This window comes from Monodon monoceros, unplaced genomic scaffold (assembly GCF_005190385.1).
Source record: "Monodon monoceros isolate NGI ecotype Baffin Bay Population unplaced genomic scaffold, NGI_Narwhal_1 Super_Scaffold_2, whole genome shotgun sequence".
Lineage (NCBI taxonomy): Eukaryota > Metazoa > Chordata > Mammalia > Artiodactyla > Monodontidae > Monodon > Monodon monoceros.
In genome coordinates, this window is record NW_021703776.1 from 11,314,780 (window position 1) to 11,339,245 (window position 24,466).

The 24,466-nt window shown below is 46.8% G+C and overlaps 1 protein-coding gene across 5 annotated transcripts; it reads left to right on the plus strand.

The window, feature by feature from the left end:
* The first annotated feature begins 3,805 nt into the window (after positions 1–3,805).
* On the plus strand, positions 3,806–24,141 carry INHBA (inhibin subunit beta A). Of its 5 annotated transcripts, none has more exons than XM_029234441.1 (3): positions 3,806–3,954; positions 12,678–13,201; positions 22,317–24,141. In XM_029234441.1, exons 1-3 carry the CDS (start codon positions 3,908–3,910, stop codon positions 23,204–23,206), a joined length of 1,461 nt encoding a protein of 486 aa, XP_029090274.1. In that variant the 5' UTR covers positions 3,806–3,907; the 3' UTR covers positions 23,207–24,141. The 5 variants fall into 5 exon arrangements, with proteins under 5 accessions (XP_029090274.1, XP_029090278.1, XP_029090275.1 ...); XM_029234445.1 differs by lacking the exon at positions 3,806–3,954 and adding an exon at positions 4,975–5,074; XM_029234442.1 differs by lacking the exon at positions 3,806–3,954 and adding an exon at positions 7,627–7,942.
* The last annotated feature ends 325 nt before the right edge of the window (positions 24,142–24,466 follow it).

Genomic DNA, 24,466 nt, shown 5'->3' on the forward strand with positions numbered 1-24,466 from the left:
TAAACAATGGGCAAAGGACATGAACAGCTACTCAAAAGAAAACTGTGAGAATAGACAATAAAATGTTTTATTTTAACTAATAATTTTAAAAATTCAAGTTAAAACAAACCATATACCATATCTGGGCTGGGGGAAAGACTACAGGCTAGATCATGGGGCAAGAGCTATGCCCTTACACTACTGGTTGTAAACAAGTAAAACCCTTCAGGGGAGAAATTTGGCAATATATATGACGATCTGAAATACATCCGTACTCTTAGATCCAATAACTCAACTTCTAGGAATTTATCTGAAGGAAATAATCAGAGATGCATTCAAAAATGTAAAAATATGTCTGTAATACTATTTATAGTTGCAAAATTTTGTAAATGACTTCAATGAACAATAATAGTAGACTGGTTTAAAAATAAAGCCACATCTCTATGCTAGATTACTCCCCAGCCATTAATATTTTTCAAGGACTAAATGGACCATTGAAAATAACAAGTGAAAAACACCATCGTGCAAAATTATATTTACAAGATATATTTACAGTCTGATTCCAATTTTATCTTACACATACTCATGTGCATACTCTTGTGTTTATATATGTATATATATTATATATACATATATAAGCATATACATGAGTATGTGTAATCATATAGCTATAGATATATAGGTATGTATGTATATATAGCAACATTTTAATAATGGTTATTTCTGGTAGGGATGATTATATGTGATTTACATCTCTTATATTCATCTATTTTTTCCACATTTTATGCAAAGAATCTGTGTTACTTTTAAAATCAGGACCGATGCTATTTAAAAAGCACCAATTTTGGTTATTGGGTTCCCCTTATTGGTACCTTCATGAGCTTTCTTTCTGTCCCGATGCACCAGAAGAGGGCGCCTCAGCCTCTTCCCACTTGCATAACAGCTGCATCACCTGGTAGGACGCTCCAGATTCTAACTTGAGGAGTCTCACTTTCCCTGGAGGTCACATCCCTTTTCTGGGTCTCCCAGAAATTTGAATAGAAGAAGGAGATGTTGATTTGAATGCCCCCGTGAAAGTTTCTTCTGGTTTGTTACAAACAAAACCCAGTGTTGATGACTTGTGCTTGTCACCCCTTTGCCCTAGTTCCACCGCGGCAGCCGCTAGAAATCAGGAGCCCCTCCTCACTAGGAGAAGATGGAGGCAAAGCGTGACTCTATTCCCTGGCTTTGCCTTCCCGGCCACAAACAGATTCGTGAAAGTGGCCAAATTCACACCTACAACCTAATAGACTTAACTCAGTACCTGAACCCTCCTTTGCTCCTTGAAAAGGACCTGCTATTCTTCATGGTATCAGTTAGGGGGCAGCAGATATCCCGGCATCCTTTGCTGTCGGAAGGAAGCTTCCAGTTTGGAGATCCTAAGGTTGCTGTGTAATGTATGACTATTTCACTTATGGAATATGGTCTGGCAGTTCCTTCCTGCAACAGCTGATGATCTTTGGGAACCAAACCTCTCACCTATTAGAGTGCTTATAATTCAACACCGGGCAAAGGTGAACCCAAGTAATAAAGCGTACTTACTGCGCTCTGCTTCATCGAGTCAGTCTCATCACTATCTAAATATTACAGAGCCCCAGCCTTCTCTTTTGGTCTATCATTCTGTCTGTCACACACACCTAAGTAAGCTTCATTTTGACTCCTTAAAATACCCTCAGGATGGGACTGCAAGTAAAGGGAGGAGTGAAGACATGTATAAAATGCTTCTGCGAGGGCCCAAGTGTAAGAGGATGAAGTATAACTCGGCCCTGATAAAAAACATTTTTTTTCTGATGCATACGCATCATGGAGATGCTCCTTTTTAACTTACGCAGGGAGAGCGAGCACCACTACCCAGCTTGACAATTTTGTCTGTTCAAAACGTTTTCAAGGAACCACAGTGTCTTGAGTCCGAGCTCTTGAACATCTTCAAACCAATGTCTCCTTTTGACTTTAGTCACGTGTCTTTTTCAGTTGTCAGAGGATCCTTATCGGACAAATAGGACGTGGGGAAACCGGGCCCCAGAGAGGCGGACTGACTAGTAATGGTCAAGCCAGTGATATGGCCCAAACGTGCAGTCGGGGCTCACCAGGACCAGTCTGCCCAATGCCTTCTCATAGCACATCTGCCCATCTTTCCAGTGGTCTACACGGCAGGATCCAGAAAGGTCAGTTCAGTCAGCAAAGCCTTTTAGAGAAAGGAGAAGTAATACTACCAAGTAGCACTTACTCTCTACCAGGCACATTCTCCATGCCTTGCAGGCATTAACTCATTGATCCCTCACAAGAATCCTATGAAGGAGATACTGGTATTAGCATTCATTGGGAACTGAGCTAGCGATAGGTAACTTGTCTAGCATCCCGCGGCTCAAAAGTGTCGAACGCTGAATTTGAACCCAGTCTGTCTAGCTGCGGGGCCCACACACTTGACCACCACCTTTGAGCACGGCTTCCAATGGTGCTTTTCACGTTTCAGATCCTTGGGGCGCAGAGCCTACGCCCTTGGTTACCATGAGGCCATGGGGAGCTGCATCCACCCAGGTCCTCTGGTCCTCTTCAGGATGAAATGTCCTCTGCCGTCAGAGGCTGGAGTAAGCCAAGAGTTATTGGGATGCTGTGGTTCTAGGGACCACCTTCATCTGCATCTTAAGACCAGGAAGAGGTGTTCAGAGCAGAACCTTCCTCCCTGGGACAAGGACCCTTGGTGAGGCCTCTATGTGCCTCCATCTGAGAGCTTAGCTTTTCTATGGGAGTTTGGATTTGAAGGTTAGGGATGACGGCTCAGAGGAGGAAAGTGTGAAATGCTAATCGCTTTCATATGACACTTGAGAGATGTTATAATAAAGCTGAGTAAATTGGAACATGAGTTAGCCGGCCCTTTGCCTAATGATGTCACCCACTTTCTGCTTCCTCCAGCCTATGATTAATAAAAGGGGGATTATTACAGTAACTCACTCCTAGTGGGCAGTAGTGACTTCAGCACCAGCTGAGCAAACTGACTACATTTAGTCGTGCGTGTGCATGTGGGCATTTTTTTTCCCTGTGACTAACATGAAACTAACAGCATCTAATAAAACAAAAGCTCCTTGAAATTTGGGGAACTTACTGGGTGAACTCTTTTCTACAGGGAGCACCATTTTATTTATCCTCATTTCATACTCAAATGATGCAAAAGTACAGGATTGTACTTTTAATGAATTCCCATTCATTAAGTGATCACAAAATCACCCCTGGCCTGTTGGGAGAGAGGTGCTCTGAAGCCTTTTTCCTTCACATACAATGGCTCTTCCTTCCTCTATCATTCCATATCGCCTTTAAAGAGGAACTCGATGAATATCAAAAAAAAAAAAAAGGGACAGTGGCCGTAAGTTAATTTTTGAAAGTTTAAGGCTAGTTGTAGACTCCAGAGATTTCAGTGAAACTCTCCAAACACTGTGCTTAATTATAGTTTGCTTTTCCAAGCTGATAAAGACTAACAGAAGTCCTGCCTGCCAAGACACCTTTGCAAACTTGACCTTCCTAAAATTAGAGTGGGGCACCTGTAAATATTTACTAACCAAGCCAAGGCACTGCCAGAGCACACTGCCAGTGTCTATGAAAGAACACGGTGCCCAGAACAAGGGCACTCCCATCCTGCAGGCCTGGATGGGCCTTGGAGGTGCTCTGATAGAGGGGCAGAACCTTTGGACTCTTTCTATTAGCACACGAGGGAGGCAGCAACTCACTGATAAAAAGAAATACACACAGGACTGTCCCCAGCCTTTTCTGTGTCTTCCCTCCAAAGCTACAACTTGGGAGCAAGTTGTGGGGCATCTTTGTGGAGAGACAACACTGGATTAGGATCAAGATTTCTGCTTTCAACCGTCCGATGGCATCTATAGGCTAAGCCTATATGTCCTCAAGTCAGCAACATGGAACTTTTAACCCAAGGGCATCAAGGTGAGAAACACGATTAGGACAATCTGTTATCCGTTCTCTTGTAAGTACTTTTCGTAGTCTTCTGGGGCAATAGGAAGATCAATCAGATGTTTCCTGATTGGATTAGAACTGAGTTTTGATAAACAATTTGGAAATATATGTTGGTCAGGAAGGCCTTTGAGGGCATGTTTATTCCATCTGCATTAGTGTTGGGTTTTGTTTTTTTTCTCCTCTTTTTCAATATCTATTTTTCTCTAGAGGTTAAAAATGCGTATTTCTCTCTCTAGATTGAGTTCTTCACAAGTACTAAATGGTTACTTCTTGGGAAGAAATGCGGGCTTTTCTGAATCATTTGGTCTTTGGTTCTAAAATAACCATTTACCTGAGGAGACAGTGATTCAGGTGTTGGAGTTGATGAGATGGCTTCCGAGTGTCTAAGACATTCCCCTCGTGCTTTGTTCATCTCAGCCCAGTCTCTGACGGACCCTCTCCTCTCAGATGATCCAGGTCACTCAGGGACTAAACGATAAGCCTGGGAAGTTGGCCTCATCGTACGGACAACAGCATTTCACATCTAAGCTAGTTAGATCCAGGCAAATTCCCTTTTGTGGGTTTCACCAACATTTGTTGATGATGATAATGATTTTCCTTGATGTGGATCCTTCACAACACTTCCCCCAACTCTCACAAGAGAGTAACACCTGAAGGCCTGTGGCCTTCCTAAGGAAGTCTGGAGAAGTCATGTTCTTGCTTGGGACATGCATTAGGATCTAGCAAAGCATTCTGTTTTCTCTCTGTGGATACTGATTGTGTGTCATTCCCCTGAGGTATTAAACAAATAAAATCAGCCACATCATATTTGTTTGCTCTGGGGGCAAGGCATGGTAATCTCGCTTTTGTGAATTTAACTTCAGGGAATTCACTAGTGCGCGGATTTCTCTGATACTGAATTGCTCAAATGAATAACTCATTCCTCATTCACTTTTTGTTTTCCATGATCTGTTGCCTCCTAACGACTTGGGTGGGGGCCAGCTCGTCTCATTTTGTTGCTGGTCACCAAGATTCTGCTTCTGACTAGAACACAAAGCCACCAGGGAATACATGGAGGCCACACTGGAAAGTTGGTGAGGACGCCTGAGAGGTACCGTCACTGTGTCAGTATCTGCTGTGTGGTGTGGGCCTCCGTTAATCAGGAAGCACCAGACACATGAGGAAGCAGAATCCCTTGAATTATTAGTCTCTTGCCTGGTTGCTAAGGCCCCTTGGGTCATGGATGGGAAGGAAAGTAGGTGAAACTTTTAAATGATAACTCTAAACAAGGGTGTCTCAACTGCAAAAGCAATTAACATTTGGGGCCGGTAATTTCTCTCTTGTGAGGGCTGTCTTGTGCATTGTTAGGATGTTTAGCAGCATCCCTGACTCCTACCCAGTAGAGGCCAGTAGCACCTCCCTTCCCAGTTAGGCCAAGCAAAAATGTCTTCAGACATGGCCAGATGTCTCCTAGGGAGTAAAATCATTCCAGTTGAGAACCACTGCTGTAGATGGAGAGATAGCAGTTTGTTTACTGGGGTTTTTTGGTTTTGTTTTGTTTTTTTTGCGGTACGCGGGCCTCTCACTGTTGCGGCCTCTCCCGTTGCGGAGCACAGGCTCCGCACGCGCAGGCTCAGCGGCCATGGCTCACGGGCCCAGCCGCTCCGCGGCATGTGGGATCTTCCCGGACTGGGGCACGAACCCGTGTCCCCTGCATCGGCAGGCGGACTCTCAACCACTGCGCCACCAAGGAAGCCCTGGTTTTGGTTTTGCTTTTGCTTTTGCTTTTGCTTTTCTTTCCTTAGTCATTTTAGTTCTAGCATCTGGGTTCCCTTGGTTCAGATAAGGCACTTCCAAATACACTTAAAACAGAGCAGTTGCGCATAGCACAAAGCCTTGTGGGATATTCTGGTGGTTCTCAGAGAAGTGGGAGGCTTAGGAATAAGAGTTTTGGATTAACTATTTCTGACCCTGTTGTCTCCTAATGAATTTTGGAGGATTTTTTAAAATTTTATTTTGCTGAGGTATAGTTGATTGACAGTTTCTGCCGTACAGCACAGTGATCCAGTTACACGTATATATACGTTCTTTTTTCGTATTCTTTCCATTATAGTTTATCACAGGATATTGAAGTATATGGTTCCCTGTGCTATACAGTAGGACCTTGTTGTTTATCCATCCTATATATAATAGTCTGCATCTGCTCATCTCAATCTCTCAGTCCATCCCTTGGAGGAATTTTAATGTTTCCCTCTCTCTCTCTGTTTAGCTGTATTCATTCATTGAGTTGACATAAAAGCAAACAGCTTCCTAACTCAGTTTGGCATGTGAAATGCTCATCCTTCATTGTCCCAAATCTCTCTACCTAACCTAGATCCCAGGCAATGGGCAGACTCCAGCTGTCCAGGAAACAGGCAGGGGTTGCCAATCTTGCATTCAACCCAAACCATTTGATGAGACTCCAGAAATCTCGCTGCGGCAAATATCACTCTGGATCCCGCCCACGTTCTCTGGATCCCGAGCTGCCTCTCGAGGGAGTCCACTCCCCACTGGGGCAAGGTTTTCCTGCCTTGAGCCCAGAATAACACGTCAGCTGTTGAGAGCACCTCGAGTCCTTTTGATTTCTCCCTCTAGTCACGTTTTATGTTCCGTTTCCCAGACGGGATGAACCAGAAATCCTGCTTTTGGGGGAACAGATTTTTCACAGGAAGGAACTAAAACACCCTGAGTCGTCAGCAGCCTAGTCAGTGCTCTGAACCCCGCAGCCTCGTGCCATTTCAATTGAATCAGATGACAACTTCCCAGTCACCTGCTTGGGGCGTTCACGCCTCCTGGTGTTTTATTTTTTTTTTTTTTTGAAACAGAATAACAGCAAAGCTAAAACCACAGAGCCGTGAAAAACGGGCCCCTTTTCTAGGCCTGTCTCCTTGTTCCAGGAGTAGTGAGTAAAGAGACCAATTAATAGCATGGATGGAAGCCGAAGGACAGACGGTTTGCTTGAGAAGAAAAAATGAACATTCTCGCTCCTTGATCTATGCCAACTTTGTACGGGGACAGCTGTTGCCACGGGTAAACGCCACTATAGGTTAGCCGTGCCCCAACGTGTGTGTCACCGCGGGCCCCAGGGTGGCACCGGGACGCTGGTCTCTCCCCTGCTTACGCCACTGAGCCCTTATCCTTAAAGGAACTTTGGTTTTTGACCAGCTCACTAATTGTGATTGAAAACACCAGCTTTCCCAGCAAGGCACAAGCCCTGGAGTTTCGCAGCAGCAAGACAGGCCCTAATTGCTCCATTTACATAAAAGTAGAAACATACAACTTCTAAATATACATCTCTGGCACATCGCGCCTTTTGCAATTACAGTAAAATAAGGTACCACAGTTTCCCTCCCGGCTCCTCGAAGCAAGCTGCTCCACCGGGTTCTCCAGGGGCCGCTCCTCCAGGCGAGAACAGAGCCCTGCAAAAGGCTCCAGCGAGGAGTCGGGGAGCTTTGTGAAGTCGCCAGTAAATCAGGCCGCCTGCACTAGGTGAAAAGCGCGGTGGCAGCGGGCCACCGCGCTCGCGCACTGGCTGGGAGGACCCGGCTCCGCGATCGGAAAGGGGACAGAGCTGGCGGGGCAGGAGCGCTCCCCGCGCGCGTCTGTCCGCCCCGGAGCCAGCCCGCAGGTCCTGGTCCCGGTCCCTGACATTGGCCGTGCTTTCAACCCTGAGCCCTGATGGCTGGGTTCAGAGATTCCCAGCCGCCCTCACTGATCAGTGATTTTTTCCCCCCTCCCTCTCTGAATTCTCTAGCTGCCAAAAGGGGGGAAAAAATCAAGAGCTGCTCTTAAAAGAAGTTGCCCTTGCTGGTGCTCGGGGTAAAAATAGAGGCGGCCGCTTGCGCACTGCTTGGCCCGGACTCCGGCCCCGCGAGCCGGGCCCGAGCAGCGGCCGCGATCCGGCGTGATCCCCGGGAGCTGCCAGCAGGTGTTGCTCAAGGTACAGTAGCAGGCCGAGCAGCGGGACCGCAGGGCCGGGGTCGGGGAGCCGCGGGGGGAGGGGGGCAGGAAGTGAAAGAGAAACCAAGCCGAGGAAGGAACGGGAGATGCGTATCAGGAGCTGGGCGAAACAGCTCCCCGCCCCTGGGCCCTGGAGTCCGGGACGGAAAAGATCATTCCGCCATCCAGAATAGTCGACAGAAGTTATTTTAACCTGCCAACTTCCCCTCCCACTCCCACCTCATTTCCACTGAGTGAGGAGGCATTTCCAGCGTGGCTCAGCTCTGAGGCTGGGGATTCAGGTGGAGAATGACATCACAGCTGGTGGGCTGACCTAGGCAGGTGGGCCCTTCGGTGGCATCCGTGGCCAACGCGATGCGAGTCACCCGAGAGAGGGTGTCTCCTCTGGTCGGGGTGCCGCAGATTCCTGTGACACAGATGTTCAGAGAGAGGCACCGGGGCATCTCCGAAATCGTATCACCTAGTATTTGCTGAGCACCGTGCTTGACCCTGCAGTGGAGTATTGTGGATCCCACTTTATAGATGAAGACACTGAGGCCCGATGTTATCTGGTTAGTAAGCAGTGGAATCAGGGTCTCATCCGGGTTGGTTTGTGCCCCCAAACTCATAAACATGGTGGTATTTCCAGGACACCAACGTTCATGTTGGGGGGAGGGGTGCGTTTAGATACCCGGCCAGACACTGCTGTCCTGGACTGCTCATGCGAAAAGGCTGGGGAAGTTCCTTTCTTAGAGAGGGGCTGGCTCCGTCCAGTTTGAAACTGATGGGCAGCTTTGGAGTTAACCAACACTGATCCAGTTTCTATCTTTCCTTCTCAGATTCCCTCTGTTCCTGTAAAACCTAAAGATTTTATTTCCTAGTTCATTTCTGCATATGCAATTCTCAGAACACTCCCCCCCACCCCAATACACAGCTCAGCACCCACACTTTCTCTGTGTTTAGCCAGGACAGACCCCCTGAGACAGACTTCTGGTGTCCTAAAGGAACCTGCTTGAACTACACATCAGGAGGCCAGAGCCTCTATATTTTGCTTGTGGGCACAGTGAAAAGTTTATTTTATGCATGTTAAATCCTGCATACAAAACAGCATATCTGGTCATATGGCTTTCATTAGCTCCCAATTTTGCACATTTTATTCAACTTGTCATGAGTGCCCAGCTTAGGCTTCAGCTATACTCCTTCAAACAACCCTTCCCCAGCATTCTTGTCTGAGGAGTCCTTTCTCCTGTGTTATTTCCCTGGCTTGCTAACACTGCCTTCTCCCTCCCCCTAAACACCCTGACCAACTTAACTCCCGTTTCAAGAAACGTTCACTTCTTTTCATTAATCTCATGTTATATTTGTAACAATTTAGAAATCATAGGACTTGACGTTCTGGTAAAGAAGAATGATGTAGTTTTTTTTTTTTTTTTTTTGCTAGTTAGACTGGGATTCTAAAGACTGGGAAGGATACACATAAAGTTCGCTAGCAGAGAATGACTATTTCCAAAGTTCTTGGTGATAAATGATTTATAAAGCAGGCATTCAACTTCAAGATGGAAAATAATAGTGTAAGTCAGCAGAGGGGAGATTATCAGCCTGTAAGTATACATATTTTCCTTTTCTTTTTCTCAATACAATATCTTATTTTTTAAAATTAAGTTATTCAAGATGGAAAATAATAGTGTAAGTCAGGGGAGGGGAGATCATCCCATTGAGGTATACATATTTTCCTATTTTTCCCCCCTTCCTGAACTATCTTATTTTAAAAAGTAAACTCAGAATCTCTCTGAAAATCACTGTGAATTTTTCTTCCCTGTTAGGAACAATAAAATACTTTGTAAATAGAGGCAACTTCATGAAGTAACAGATGTTTTATGTGAAGATATAAAACCAAGCCTGAATATAATGAGAAGTGTGTGCATGTTTGGTCAAAGAAAAGTTGAAAGTTGGAAACTCAGTGAGCAAGAGCTGTTGGATTCCGGGATTTTTCTAAAAGGGAGTCCAGTCAGTCAGAGGTTTTTCACTGCCTCAGTGATCACCCAGTAGTGTCACAGCAGCCAAGAAAGGCTTTCCATTAGATAATGAGTTATGAAATATGTCTCACACTGGAAAAACCAGTCATCTGCTGATGTCATGTTGCTCCTAACCAATCCCAAACAAAGCCCCAGCCCTCTTCTGGTTGACTGGTACCCGTGTGTGACTGTACAAGTAAGTAGTACAGTATAAAACTGCTCAGTGCCAATAGCATGAAGAGGAACTTGGACAGCTCTTACCACATGAGACAAGAGTCTGCTGGTGAGAGGACCGGAAAGGTAATGCTTTTTCACTCTTACTTCTGAGCTCTTTCCACGTTCATAGTCAGAATGGCGAGCAGGAATTTACAACTTACTGGCACTTCCATGCAGATTGTGATCTGTACCTTTTTACGTATTCAAGCAAGTTACTAGAGCTTTTAATAGTAGAGCATGCAAATAGATTATGCGTTTCTACAACCCAGTTCAGCACCTCTCTACAAGGACCTGTGCCAAAGAGAAAGCTGATTTTTAAGTTACATTCACAAATTCAGGGAACACACACAAACTCACATACAGAGAGAGTTCAAACGATGAGTTGCTCTTATCTAAATGCAGCTATTGGGACTCTCAAGTTGTTTGTAGTCGTGAAACTTTGAGTTCTAGTTCAGCCTCTCTTGTAAAACTTAATTGGGCTACAAAATGCTTTGGGTATTGCATATGTGACGCCAAATAGGTAGATTATAAGTCTTCTATTTCCAGGGTATTTTATTAAGCGACGATTAACACAAATGCTCCCCCTCCTTCCCCATTCTCTTTCACCATCCCCCAATTAAAAAAAAAAATTAGACTCTTTAGGGAAGTTCAACAAAATCTTAACAATAATAGCAGAGTGTAATTGATGGTAACAGAGAAAGTCTCGAAGGCAGATGCTTCAGCAAAGGTGGGCAGGGTATCCAGTTCAGAAAAGCATTGTTACCTGTGCAAACTGTAATTGTAACTTAGTATCACACTGGCCTCACCCTCCTCCCCTTGTCTTCAGCTCTTATGCTTGCAAGTAATGCTGTTTATTAACTTTTCCCACCCAAAGTGCATTGCCTGACTCTAATGCTGTGAACACACTAGGTGTCAGATATAAGCTGACTGTATCTACAGAAACTGAGAGGGCTTATGTGTGGGGAAAAAAAAAAAAAAAACCCGAGAGGGAAGGGAAGCTTTAACAGATGGACCTCTTAAAGATACTTCTGCAAGATAAAAGCAATAAGACAGAAAATGAAAAAAAAGGGGGGGCAGGGGGGAAGAGAATTTAAAAAACTCAGAGAGGCATTGTTTAAAAATTCACATTTTTCTTTTTCCGTGAACACTGAAATCCATGATGATTTCATCTGTGCTGTTCCTTTGAGAGAAAAAGAAGCCATCAAGAGGCCAGTCCGTGAACAGACTGGTCCGGGATCGGGGTAGGGGGCAGGCTGAACAAACTACCACATGACAGAGAAAATAATTTGCCAATATATTTTAGAGATTCTTTCCCCCTAGGACCAGTTAGTCAAGTCACAGGAGTGCACTATTTGTATAAAATAATGTGGGAAAGGCCAACGGAATTTTGCATTTTGTCTGTGAAGTCAGGGCCAGCAGTGGTGAGCTGTCATCCGGGAGTGTGTGTGCCGGGCAGGAGGGGCGGCGGCTAAAGAGAGGGGACAGAGCTTCACATGACAAGAGCGTGTACCATGCTGCCTGCCTGCCTGTGGATCTTTCAATGCCCGGCTGCATTTTGCAGTTGGGAAAAGTAGAGTGTATTACATGACCCCAAACAAAAGTTCTATTGCGCTCCCCTCTGATAGCCTGCCAGTGTTGATGGCCCTGAACATTGAAATATGAATGAATGGGGGAAAAGGAGGGTCTGCAGGGATTCCCTCTGGCCAGCACGATCAGGCTGCCCCCAGTGACCCCTCCTTCCGAGCCCCACCTTCCAGGCTGTGGCTGGGCAGGATGGAGGGGTGCTGGGGGCAGGCTGTTTCCGTGTGGTCCTCCCTGTCAATGGAGACAGGCCATTGATTGGGGCTTTGCTTTCCCCTGCAAAAGAGGAAGAAGGTGAAGCCAGGGGACTCTGGACAGAGAAAGAAAGGGGAAAGAAGCAACAGCAAGAGCAGCAAATCAGGAGAATTTCTTGCAGAAGGGAAAGTAGAACTCCAGAGGAGATCGGTGATATTTGAAGAGAGGTGTGTGTGAGGGAGCAGTGAGTAGAAGGCAGGCAGCCTGTCAGAAAGGGCTGTCCCTCCCCTTCCTAAGCACAGCCTTTACTCACAGACAAACTCCCTCCCTCTCTCATTCACTCACTCACTTAGGGCCAATCACTCCCTCTCTCTCCCTCTCCCTCTCTCTCTCTCCCTCTCTCTCTCTCTTTCCCTCCTTCCCTCCCTCCCTCCCTCCCTCTCTCCCTCTCCCTCTCCCCCTTCTCTCCCTCTCTCTTCTCTCCCCCTCTCTCCTCTTTCCCAGTCTCTCTTTCCCTCCCATCCATTCTCTGTCTCTGTCTGTCTCCCCCCCCCCACCCTGTCTCTCCCTCCCTCCCTCCATCCCTCCCTCCCTCCCTCCCTCCTTCTCTTTTACTGGGAGACAGTCAGAACTCTCCTCCCTGACAGCTACAAACCTACAGCACTGACTGCATTCAGAGAGGGAACCTGCAAACAAAACTTCACAGAAAACTTTTTGTTCTTGTTCCAGAGAATTGACTGAAGAGGAGAAAGAAAAAAAAAAAACCCAAAAAGGAAAAAAAAAAACAAAAAAACCTGTGCGTGAGTGGGGGGGAGGAAAAGCAGAGCCTTTAAAAAGGGCAATCACAACAACTTTTGCTGCCAGGATGCCCTTGCTTTGGCTACGAGGATTTTTGTTGGCGAGTTGCTGGATTATAGTGAGGAGTTCCCCCACCCCGGGATCCGAGGGGCACAGTGCAACCCCCGACTGCCCGTCCTGTGCGCTGGCCACCCTCCCAAAGGACGTACCCAACTCTCAGCCGGAGATGGTGGAGGCCGTCAAGAAGCACATTTTAAACATGCTGCACTTGAAGAAGAGACCCGATGTCACCCAGCCGGTACCCAAGGCGGCGCTTCTGAACGCGATCAGAAAGCTTCATGTGGGCAAAGTCGGGGAGAACGGGTACGTGGAGATAGAGGATGACATCGGCAGAAGGGCAGAAATGAATGAACTTATGGAGCAGACCTCGGAGATCATCACGTTCGCGGAGTCAGGTGGGTGCTGGCCCGGGGGGGAGGGGGGGGGGGGGGTCACGTTGCTCTGACAGTCCTGGGAGGAACTTCTTGCCCTCCAGGGGTACCCTGCCGGGCAAGGTCAGGAGTTATTAGCGGACGGCATGGGAGGGGGAGAGGACCGCACAGAGCCGGGCTCCTGGGCTGAGCCCCGGCAGGAGGTGGCTAGGTCACACTTGCGTATCTCAGCCCGTCGCCCGGGAGGAAGCTCTCGGCCGGATCTGCAGCAGGAAGCCGCTCTGAGAGAGGCTCCCTCGGCCTGCCGGGGAAACCAGATCAGAGCAGCCCGGAGGAAAGCCGGGGCATTTTCGGGTGCTGGCCGGGGGGAGGGGGTGTCGGGGGAGCCTGGAGGCTTCCGGACCCCATCCCAAGTTTTTACTGGGGGGAGGGGAGGGGCGGCGAGCGCGGGATCGGGGCGGCATGGCACAGATGAAGTCATTGTCTCAAAAACAACCCCTTTTCTTTAAAAAAAATCCAATCAGGGGCCACATCCGAGAAGCAGGGCATATTAGTGACAGTCATTTTGACCTTTAGAAATTCTGCCTGTAAGAGCACAGCATCACATTCTAGGCAGCGAAAAGCAACTTTGGGGGCTGGGGGGTTAGGGAACAGATGACATTGAACCAGCAGTCCCTTTCGGAGCACTGACTTTTGCTCTCTGAACCAAAAAAAAAAAGAAAAAAGAAAAAAAGAGTTTTGTTCTCTGTAAAGTTACTAAGAGCTCTCGGCCAAGGAATGCAACCTTGACAAAGTGCTCTCAGATACTACGCTGAGCGCTCCCTCAATCCTTAAGAGGAAGAACTTTAATAAATAGATTCTCAACGTTGGCTCAGGACCGAGCTAACCTGTTGCTGAAGAAAAAAATTACCTGTCAAAAGGGCGGGCTGGAGACCCTGGGGGCCAGGTTATTTTTACAGTTAGGTGACCCAGATCCTTTTGCCAGCCTACAAGCCCCTGCATGCAGCCCAGGCACACAGATGTGTTAATTTCGTGTTACTTTCATGGTAATGCCAGGCTAAAGAACTGTCTCCCTTGCCAAATCCATTTGAAAGGAATGCCATTGTTTTGTTTGGTGGAGCATATGGCCAGTAAAGTATGTGCCGGGACTCCCAGCATTGCTGTTTAAAAGTTTGCCGCAGTAGTATAAACAATTAAGGCAACACTCAGAATTTCCAGTCCTGAAAACCTGTTGACTCAGATGTTATATTTCCAAGAAAACCATGAGAGACCTGGGCATCCTTCTGGGGGAGATAGCTTGCAGGCTTGCTGGCTTCCCGTAGGAAAAGCCCTGGTGTCCTGCGGGCAGTTCAGCTGTCTCACCAGAAGCTTCTTTCTTTCTTTTCAAGAACGTCTGACTTCCTTTGCTTAAAGCTTTTTTTTTTGGATGCAGCTGCAAAGGACATGATACTTTTGACTTTATCTTGTGAAGCTTATTGAGTGAAAAAAGGCAGGTTGGAGTTTTTGAGTTGCCACCCAGTTTTTCTCAACCATTCCTGGGGTCCTGAGCTGGGAATGGGGATTCCAGTGGTCTAGGGACTGCTTCTTCTGCCACAGAGGGACCCTATATATGTTTCTATATACCAGTTGCCACACAGAATGACCTTAATTGCAGCTCTTCCTCAATTGGCTTTTCCCACATCATATGACTAGGTAGACCTCTGCCTTTGGCCACTTTTAACTCTACGCCCGATGCTAGCAATATGCCCACTTTCTGGCTTCTCTGACTTGTGTAGCAAATCACTCTCTTGGCATTGAGAGATTTTGCAGTAAAAAAATTTGACTCTTTACCTTCTTTCTTACTTATGGCCCTCGTCTCAGTGCCAATCTTTTTCTCAGTTATATGAAATCTCGTCATTTTTAAAAAGATCTTTTCCGGTAGGTGTTTAGTTTGAAAGAAATTGAGCTACTTTTTGAAAAGGTGGATCCATTTGACTCACATGTTGACTAAAGTTTAAAGTCTGTAATGCAAAAGTCCTCCTGGTTGAGTTTACAAGTTGACTTTGGGTGAGCCGCTGGATTCTTAGAAAAGGTTTATGACGCGCTTGCTTGTTCTCGTTTGAGAAGTTTCACGCCTCAACTTTAAGTCGATTTTGTATGATTTCACAAAAACGACTGCTCTGTGGACAATCTACTCTCCAAATAGAGTAAGTACCATGTGAGTATTTTGCTGTTCTTTTGCTGACCCAGGAAAGAGATTTATCTTCAGGTTGATTGTAGTGAATAGACGAAAATGTCGTGTTACTTTTGGAACAATTCAACCTTAGCAATGCTCAAACGACGTCAAACGTCAAGGTTCTGAGGGGGGGGTAGCAAAGGGCGTTCATTTTTCTTTCCTTTAGAAACTGTTCTGTACAGCATAGAATCCAGTCAGTAAGTCATCTGTCACCTGCATGCATGTCACAGATGTTCACCCCTAGATGCATCCTTCAGCCTCAAGATTCCTCATTTGGGGATTCCTGTTTAATTGTGGCCTCTTCTCATCAGGATGGTTGAATAAGGCCAAGACATGGCCACCGCAGTTGAGGAACTCCAAAAACTCAAGGGCCAGGGACTTGTTGAACTGAGTCTGTCCCCTTGTGCTTAGGTGGAAAGCACCCCATCTTGGTAAAGCTGATATGAGTTGTTATTGACTAAGCAGCGAAGCCTTGCCCTCAGGCTCTCTGACATGTATTCCCACAAACAAAAATGATTTTCAAGTCTGTCACCCCAGATTGCTCACTGAGGTGACTGTATTCTTTGCAAGGCTGGCAACAGAATAATCCTCTGTTGTTTACTTTAACGCCTTAAAGGAAAGGAGGAAGAGATGGGTAGGACCAAGCCAACTCTCACCATAATTGTCATTGAAGTCAAAATCACTGGTCTTCTTGACCGCTCTATCCTAATTTCTCTCTTTTTTTTTTCATTTGTGACAATAGCTGGTCAAAAGCACCCTTGAGCCCTCCACCCTTGTATCCTTGAGTCCTCCTATGAGGCCAAATTTATACTCTGATTCTGGTAATGAAGTTAGCAATTGATAGCACTTGTTGAAGAATGGATAGGCGAAGAAAGACAGATCAAGCACCAAGAAATAGAAAATGCTCACATAGCCCAGCCATGTGGGTTTGAAAGCAACACATAAAGCTCCTCCCTTGGAAGATACTAGGTACAGAAGCTTTGAGTTAGAAATGTACACAAATGTTCCCAAACGGGTCGAAGGCAGCTTGCTGGGATGACTATTTTCCTCCACCCCAAGAAAGCCGTCTCAAGGTGGAGTTGACTCCCATCACCCCACGCCAGTCTTCTGAACTTGCCTGGGAGTTCACCCTCACTGGAGGGTGTCTTTAGGGGTTACACGCTTTCTTCGCGGAATAATGGGAAATGATCGGCCACAAGAGGGCGCATTCCAAAGGCTTTTGCTCCTTAACCAGTTAATCTTTTAGGGAAACAATTTCACCTACTGGAAGCCCTAGCCTGAATCGCCCTAATCTTGGTGATTATCAGCTACCCCCTCCTTCTTATCATTCTGCAGGAAAAGTTAGGATTTTATGGGTTGGGAGGGACATGACTACTACCTGTAACATTTTAAATGAGACAGAAGGAAAGGAAATGGGAATTCTAGTGATACAAGTGAACATTCCGGAGCTCTATGGAAGACAGAGGAATGATAAATTTCAGAAGCAAACAAAGCAGAGCGGGGAGAAATGTGACCATGAATCATCAGCGAGACTGCTTTGCTCACACATCTCTCCCTAATACGGCCGCCTGGGCTTTTACAAAAAAACCTCTTCCATCTCCCCTGATGTGGTTGCCTAGTTGTCCTGTCTTATCAACGGCTTTCAACAGCGACAAATGACAAGTGACTTCGAACAGGGAGGAGAAAGTCTATTTATTTAACACCTTGTGGGAACAGAGCTTATGGCTTTGGAGTATGTGTTTGTTTCCGAACCGGGAGTGTTAGAGAGAAATGGTTGGGAAAAGATGGGAAAAGAGATGTGTTAGTGGTTTGGGCCGGTGGAGGAGGTGCATTGGAGTAGAGCGTCAGGGTAGAAATGCAGTTTTCATATTTGGTGAGCCAGGAATCGTACCTTCCCAGGACTTTTCCTGAAAACACGTAATCGTCTTGCCCCCTCTTCTGCTAAAATATACTCAAGCACGATCCCTTAGCTGTAGTTCAGAATGCTTCCTACCCAACTGATTCCTAGCTCCAAAATCCATAGTGTAAGAGTTCTCAGGAACTTTGAAAGAAGTCTCTGAAAGACTGTGGGTTGAACCTTCCGAATTTTCTCTACTTCTTTTAGGAAACTAAAATCCCTTTCTCTCTAAATATTTAAACTTTTGCATCGCCCTTTAAATGAAAGATGCAGGAAAGTGGCTGAACATTTACAATTCAATAGCACATCCTAAGAAAAGATAGTCAGGCTAAAAAAAATCAAAAGCTAATTTATAACCAAACGTGTAGTTCTGCTACAGGCAAGACCCTCTCCTGTAGGTTAAAGGAGGCATAACCTTTAAGGCCTCACTGGCTGCTTTTTGCAGAAACCCCTGGAAACAGTCCAAATGCAAAATTAGTGCTTCAGGGAACACACATGATAGCTCTGTATTCTCCCACCAATGACTATACCACGTCTAGGCACAGGGAAACCTTGGTGAAGGACGGAAAATTAAAGTCATAGCCGCGTTTTACGCCGAGGCTTCCCTCCACCCGCCATGGTGACTTTAACTTCTCCATAAACAACAAGGTTCTTTACATTAACATTAGGGATTTAATCATTACCCACATGGAGAAGGGCAGCATACTTTGAGCAGGACCCCGGTGAGGAAAAAACCATATCAAAAATGAAGCACTGCTTATTACTATTGCTTGTTTCACTGGAGTTGTTCAGGCGCCCGTGAACCTGAGATGCTGGAGGGGGCTGTGGGAAGGATGTGCAGCATTTTGTATCCTGATGTGGGTGGAGGGGAACAGCCAGGAGCTTGGCCGCTTAACCCTTGGCATGCCGGTTCACTGAGTGAGTTCTTAAAAACACTTGAAAAATTCTGAAAGCACAAAAGCAAAGGAAAACGTGCTTTCAGGTGTTCTCCCTTCCAGCCTTCCAAAGTCTTTCCTCCCGTCCGGCAACATTTCTGAGGTGTTCCCTATGAGGTGCAGTAGTCATCCCTCCTACCCATTTTTAGGCCCTTTTTTTCTCTCCCTTGGGTATGTGTCCACCGAGCTCAAGAGAGGTTTAAGTGATGAAATATTATCACCCACATGCGTTTGCGTGGGACTTTCTTAGTGAATTACTCAGGCGGAGCAGGCTGTGATACAAGCCTTGCTCACAAGCCTCAGGAGAGAAAAAATAGCACAGAGGATGAAAAGAATATTATCAGAGAGTAGGTAATGAAAGGTTAGCAAAGCCTCCAGCGATATCTAGATAGGTAGGTAACAGTGTAGGAACCCAGTGCACACCTGTATACACTGATGCTGTACCACAAAGCACTATGGGAAGACTTCCATTCTGAGATTTTATAGCAGGAGATATTTAAGTCAAACCTGAAACTGACTAGCAATTGATCCTAAACACCTCAGCCTTAGGCAACCTCCTTCCATTTTTCGAGTTGCTGTGCGTAGAGATTTGAGGCTTGGAGCCGCCTGAAAGCATCACTGCAGTATAGCCATCTGTCTCAGGTAAAACACAGATAAAGCAAATATAATCAAGTGACTACTTATATTTTTCATGCCTAAGAAATTTGAGGGTTGTAATATCTTTCGGAGACCTACAGCCCTGGTATATATGAATTCCATCCAGCGTCTAGCTGTCTCATTCTCCCAACCCCCTTCTGCAATGAAAGCTAGATGTAAAAGAAAAAAAATATGCACTGCTTAATAAGTCAGAATACAATAGAACTTTGAAAATGTACCTGCATGTAAGGTAGACATTAGGAAGCCTTGAATCTCTCTCTTCCCCCCGTTCTCCTGAGCATTATGGCAACAGCATTTTCGTGAAATTGGATCTCAGTTTTATTTTTTTCCCTGATAAAACCTCATGCAATATACAAATAGCAGTTCCAGAAATGGACACCAGGAGAAGGAGGCGACAGGCATGTCAATTAGTAGGGGGAAAATCCAAATGTCAGAAATATGGGGGAGAGATCCGTACGCAGGCAGTGGAGGCAAATACAGGGAACCGAGTCTCTCTGCTCAGATCATTAAACCGATGCATATTTCAGCACGGTGCCTCTTCCCAGTACGCAGGCGATGCCATGCAGTTAATTACCAGCCAGGACCAGGATGAAAGTCATTTTATGATGACTCTCTGATCCTAATATAACAGCACCTGACAGATTGAGCCCCCTCTAATGAGTACTCTCTTTGTACAATCCTCTCTCAGGAACACTAAATCATTTGCTTCCAAGTAAGGCTGCCTGCGAAGAAGGGGCGGAGGCATATCTTGTATTAGAAACCAGCTCTTGTGAAATGAGGGGCCGCCCTGTAGGCTGTTCCTGGAAGCAAGGGGCCTCGCCCTCGCTGACCCTCCAAAGGCAATTTGCACGCGCTGTCGCTTGTACAGGTCGGCCACTGAGCATCTCACCACCTCCTCCCAGCATGTGTAGACTTCTCTGGATTTTATTCCAGGAAAGTCCAGTGTGGGTGGGTCCACCCTGCCGCCTGGACCCTCTCTTTACCCGGGGACCATCTCCCTTCACCCTCAGCGCCCCGCTGGCAAACATGGGTTACAGCAGAGCAGAGCCTGTGGGAATGAGTTACGTCAAACCCAGAGGGCTCTCCCAGCCTGGGGACGGACAGACTCTCCCGTTTCACACTCTTTCCTAGAAAAACAAAACAGAACCTTGTGGCCTCTGGCTTCTCTAATTTTGCAGCTACTACCTCTTTGTCTTTAGAGTGGCACCCTGTGCGGTTTAGGGTTTCAGAAGCCGGCCGGGGGCGGAAGCAGAAGGGAGAACAGCGGGGAGCTTGTTAACACCCTCCGTGGAGCAGGGCGGATGTGCAGGAGCTGGAGGGGACCACACTCTCCTCCGGGCCGGTTCGCAGAGCCTAGGGCAGCTTCCGGCAGCTTTTTCCTCCGGTCTCGGCAGGACCCTACCACGTTAAGTCTACAGCCGACCGTCTTTTTAGATTGAAATGATGAAGCTCGGTCTCCTGGACTCTCCTCTTTTGCTCTCTTAGAAGACAAACAATAACGACCATCCCCCCCCCCCCCCACCCCCCCCCCCCCCTGCCGTTTTTTTAGCAAAGGGGAGTACTGGATTCCCATTTTGGAAAAAAAAAAAGTCATCATGCTTCCTAAGAAAAGACAGCTTCCTCCTCTGACTGCTCCCCGCTCCGGTGATCTAATCATAAACGTAACTTCATGATTCATTTCAACTCCCGCCAGAGATGCGAGGTCTGCCCCTCACCACCACCGCCATCAGGGCCAGTGTTCCTCCCAAGTTTATACAGAGATGCAGGAGGAGCACCTCTCCTATGCAAACCTTCTCGGCCCCGGCCTCCGTGAATTTATCACTAGCACAGTCACACTGTGCAGGGTGTGTTAAATTAAGAACAGAATCTACAGCTCGCCATGCACAGAAGAGCCTGCTTTCTGCCGCAGAGAACTTGAAACCGGGCCTAAAATTTATAGTACCGTAAACATCTCAGGGCTGCAAGTGATAAGTATGGCTGGATTTCCGTTAGCTATAGACATCCAGGCGGGGAGACCCCCCCACCCCCCCCCCACTCCCCAGGGAGTTGTGAGTTCTAAGATGAACTTTCAGATGGCTGTCAGATTTGGACTCGGGAGAGTGGGAAGCAGGTACATGCCGGCAGTGGTCTGGGGGATGTCGGGGGTAGGAGATGGATCTCTTCATCTAACTCAATGCTAAGGGCGCCTCCATGTGTTAATAAGGAAGCAAGTAATTGCCTACTTTCTGCTAAATTCTGGGCTATGACAGTGAATGACACAGACAGGACCTCAGACCTGGGGCGTCCTAAGCTAGACTGGCAGGAGGGTGTGGGTGGAGATGGCAGAGGTGGCTTAGGAAGAGGGTCGTCCCGTCTGAAAACTGAAACCTTATTAAGGGCAGCCACTGAGGATGGTGTTTTGGGGGCAGGAGTCTTCTCGGCAGAAAGAACAGCAAGTGTCACTGCCTGGAGGTGTGAGATTGTATGAGATGCTCATGCTGCGTGGCTGTACCATGAGGATGGGGCAGTGGGAGACAGCTGAACTGGAAGGCGGGAGCAGCTCAGGCAGAGCCCAGAGTTCTGTGCAGTTTCTGTTTTATACTGAGGGCAAAAAGAACTCAGTAAAGGATTGGAAGGAACAAGTGATGCAAACACATATGCCTGTGGGAAAGATCCCTTTACCTGCTTAATGGAGAAATGATGGGAGAGGGGCCCTGACTCCATGCCGGCCTGGCTGCTTGCACATAAAAGAAAAGGCTGGGTTGTGGCCAAGGAGGAAGAGTAGGCTAGCTCTGTGGGTACACGCCATGCAGACTTACACAGCGGGGTGTGTGTGCATATTTGCATTGGGGAAAATAGTATTTCCACATCTTGCTAGAGTTTATAGTGTGTCTTCATCTATGTTATCCCATTGGGTCCTTCCAAACCTATGGGGTAATGGGTCAAATGTCACTATGTCATTCCCATTTTATAAAAGATGAAACTGAGGTTAAGTTAGTTAGTTAACAGACCCGGTGTCCCAGACACACTCAGATCCAGACTCTTTTCTTTCTAGAGCAAGAGTTGACAAACTTTCTCTGGAAAGGGCCAGAGAGTAAATCACTTAACCTTCGTGGGCCAGACGGGCGCTGTCTGTCACGGCTCCTCAAATCCAAGTTCTAGTGCAAAAGCAGCTGTAGACAACCTATAAAGAAATGAGCCTAGCTGTGGGCCAGTAAAACTTTATGGGCACTGAAATTTAAATTTCATATAATTTTCACATGTCACAGCATCCTAGTTTTCTTCAACCATTTAAAAATGTCAAAACCGTCCTTAAGATCTGTGGGCCTTCATTTCAGGAGCCCGGTTGGAGAGGGTCTGTAACAGAGGCCCCCATGCTTGCCTGAAATTAGGGAGTGGCCATGAACCCCAGAACTAACAGTATCCCTGCTCTCTCTTGGGCTGTTTCGTCCTCAGGCACAGCCAGGAAGACGCTGCACTTTGAGATTTCCAAAGAAGGCAGTGACCTGTCCGTGGTGGAGCGTGCAGAAATCTGGCTCTTCCTGAAAGTCCCCAAGGCCAACAGGACCCGGACCAAAGTCACCATCCATCTTTTTCAGCAGCAGAAGCACCCGCAGGGCGGCTGGGACGCAGGGGAGGAGGCCGAGGAAGTGGGCTTAATGGGGGAGAGGAATGAAGTGTTGATATCAGAGAAGGTGGTGGATGCTCGGAAGAGCACCTGGCACATCTTCCCCGTCTCCAGCTGCATCCAGCGGTTGCTGGACCAGGGCAAGAGCTCCCTGGACATTCGGATTGCCTGTGATCAATGCCACGAGACCGGCGCCAGCCTGGTGCTGCTGGGCAAGAAGAAGAAGAGAGAAGAGGAGGGGGAAGGGAAGAAAAGGGACGGAGAAGGAGGGGCAGGAGGGGATGAGGAGAAGGAACAGTCGCACAGACCTTTCCTCATGCTGCAGGCCCGCCAGTCTGAAGACCACCCTCACCGGCGCCGGCGGCGGGGCTTGGAGTGTGACGGCAAGGTCAACATCTGCTGTAAGAAACAGTTCTTTGTTAGTTTCAAGGACATTGGCTGGAATGACTGGATCATCGCTCCCTCTGGCTATCACGCCAACTACTGCGAGGGTGAGTGCCCCAGCCACATAGCAGGAACGTCGGGCTCATCCCTGTCCTTTCACTCGACGGTCATCAACCACTACCGCATGCGGGGTCACAGCCCCTTTGCCAACCTCAAGTCGTGCTGTGTGCCCACCAAGCTGAGACCCATGTCCATGTTGTACTATGATGATGGGCAGAACATCATCAAAAAGGACATCCAGAACATGATTGTGGAGGAGTGTGGGTGCTCATAGAGCACTCAGCCCAGGGGGGATGGGAGCAAGACGGTCCAGAGAAGACAGTGGTGACATGAAGACATGTTTAAGGTTTCCGACTGAAACAACCAGAAGAATAGAAATTTTTAAAAAAATAAACTAAAAACAAAACCTGAAGCAGATGAAGGAAGATGTGGGGAAATTCCTTAGCCAGGGCTCAGAGATGAAACAGTGAAGGAGGTGGGAATTTGGGGGGAGAGGGAAAATGGGGTGCCCTTCACTTCTCCCTCCAGCATTCAAGGGGTGACAGCAGTTGCTCAAATGGGAATATTGTCCTCTCCTTTTCGGTTCCCTTTCGGTATGAGCCTCGAAGTCAACTTGTCCGGTCTGCAGTAATGTGGGCTGACATAACCCAAGTAGCATCTAGAAAGCCATGAGTTTGAAAGGGCCAGTTATAGGCACTTTCCCACCCAGTAACCCAGGTCGTAAGGTATGTCTGTGTGACCCTCTCTCTGTGTATATCAGCCCATGCACACACACAAAGACACAACCACACACAAACGCACACAGCCCACCACGCACACGGACAAACACACAGACACAGCACACACACACGGACACAGACACACACACCATACAGACACCACACACACAGAGGCATTTCCACACCACACGCGCACACACACACACACACACACACACATTCTGGTAAAAGAACACCAGTGTGCAGGTGGTCACACCTTTTTCTGCACCACTTCCACAACAAAACAAAAACCAACATGAAAAAAAAATTGAGAACAAGAATGGGAGGCATGAAAGATCAAGGAAAAAAGAATACCAAGTTACATTTCGTTAAGGTGCTTATGATCTTAGAACTATGCAACCTAATAGGTTTGAAACTGTTTACCTGAGAGAGAACAAAAAAGAGAGACTTTTTTGTATTGGAAGTAACCTGATTAATTTTTATTTTCTTCAAGGAGAGATACTTGAAAGGAATATGTTTGTCCATCTGTTGGATCCAAACATTTCTATATTTTGTAAATGTTGTGTTTTTTTTTTAATCGTTTACTATTTGCACTACAATGGTGTTCGACCTGTCTAATCCTTATTTAACAAGTATTTTCTTTGGGTGGGGCGGGGCGGGTTCTGAGCTGCACTTAATGTGAGCTATAAAAGAACTGCTACAGCACACAAAATAGCTATTTTTATTATTATAATTCTAATTATTATTATTATTTTGTACCTTAAAAAATAGACACATACACCAAAGACATTTGTGTGAGCCTTTAAACAGTCTGT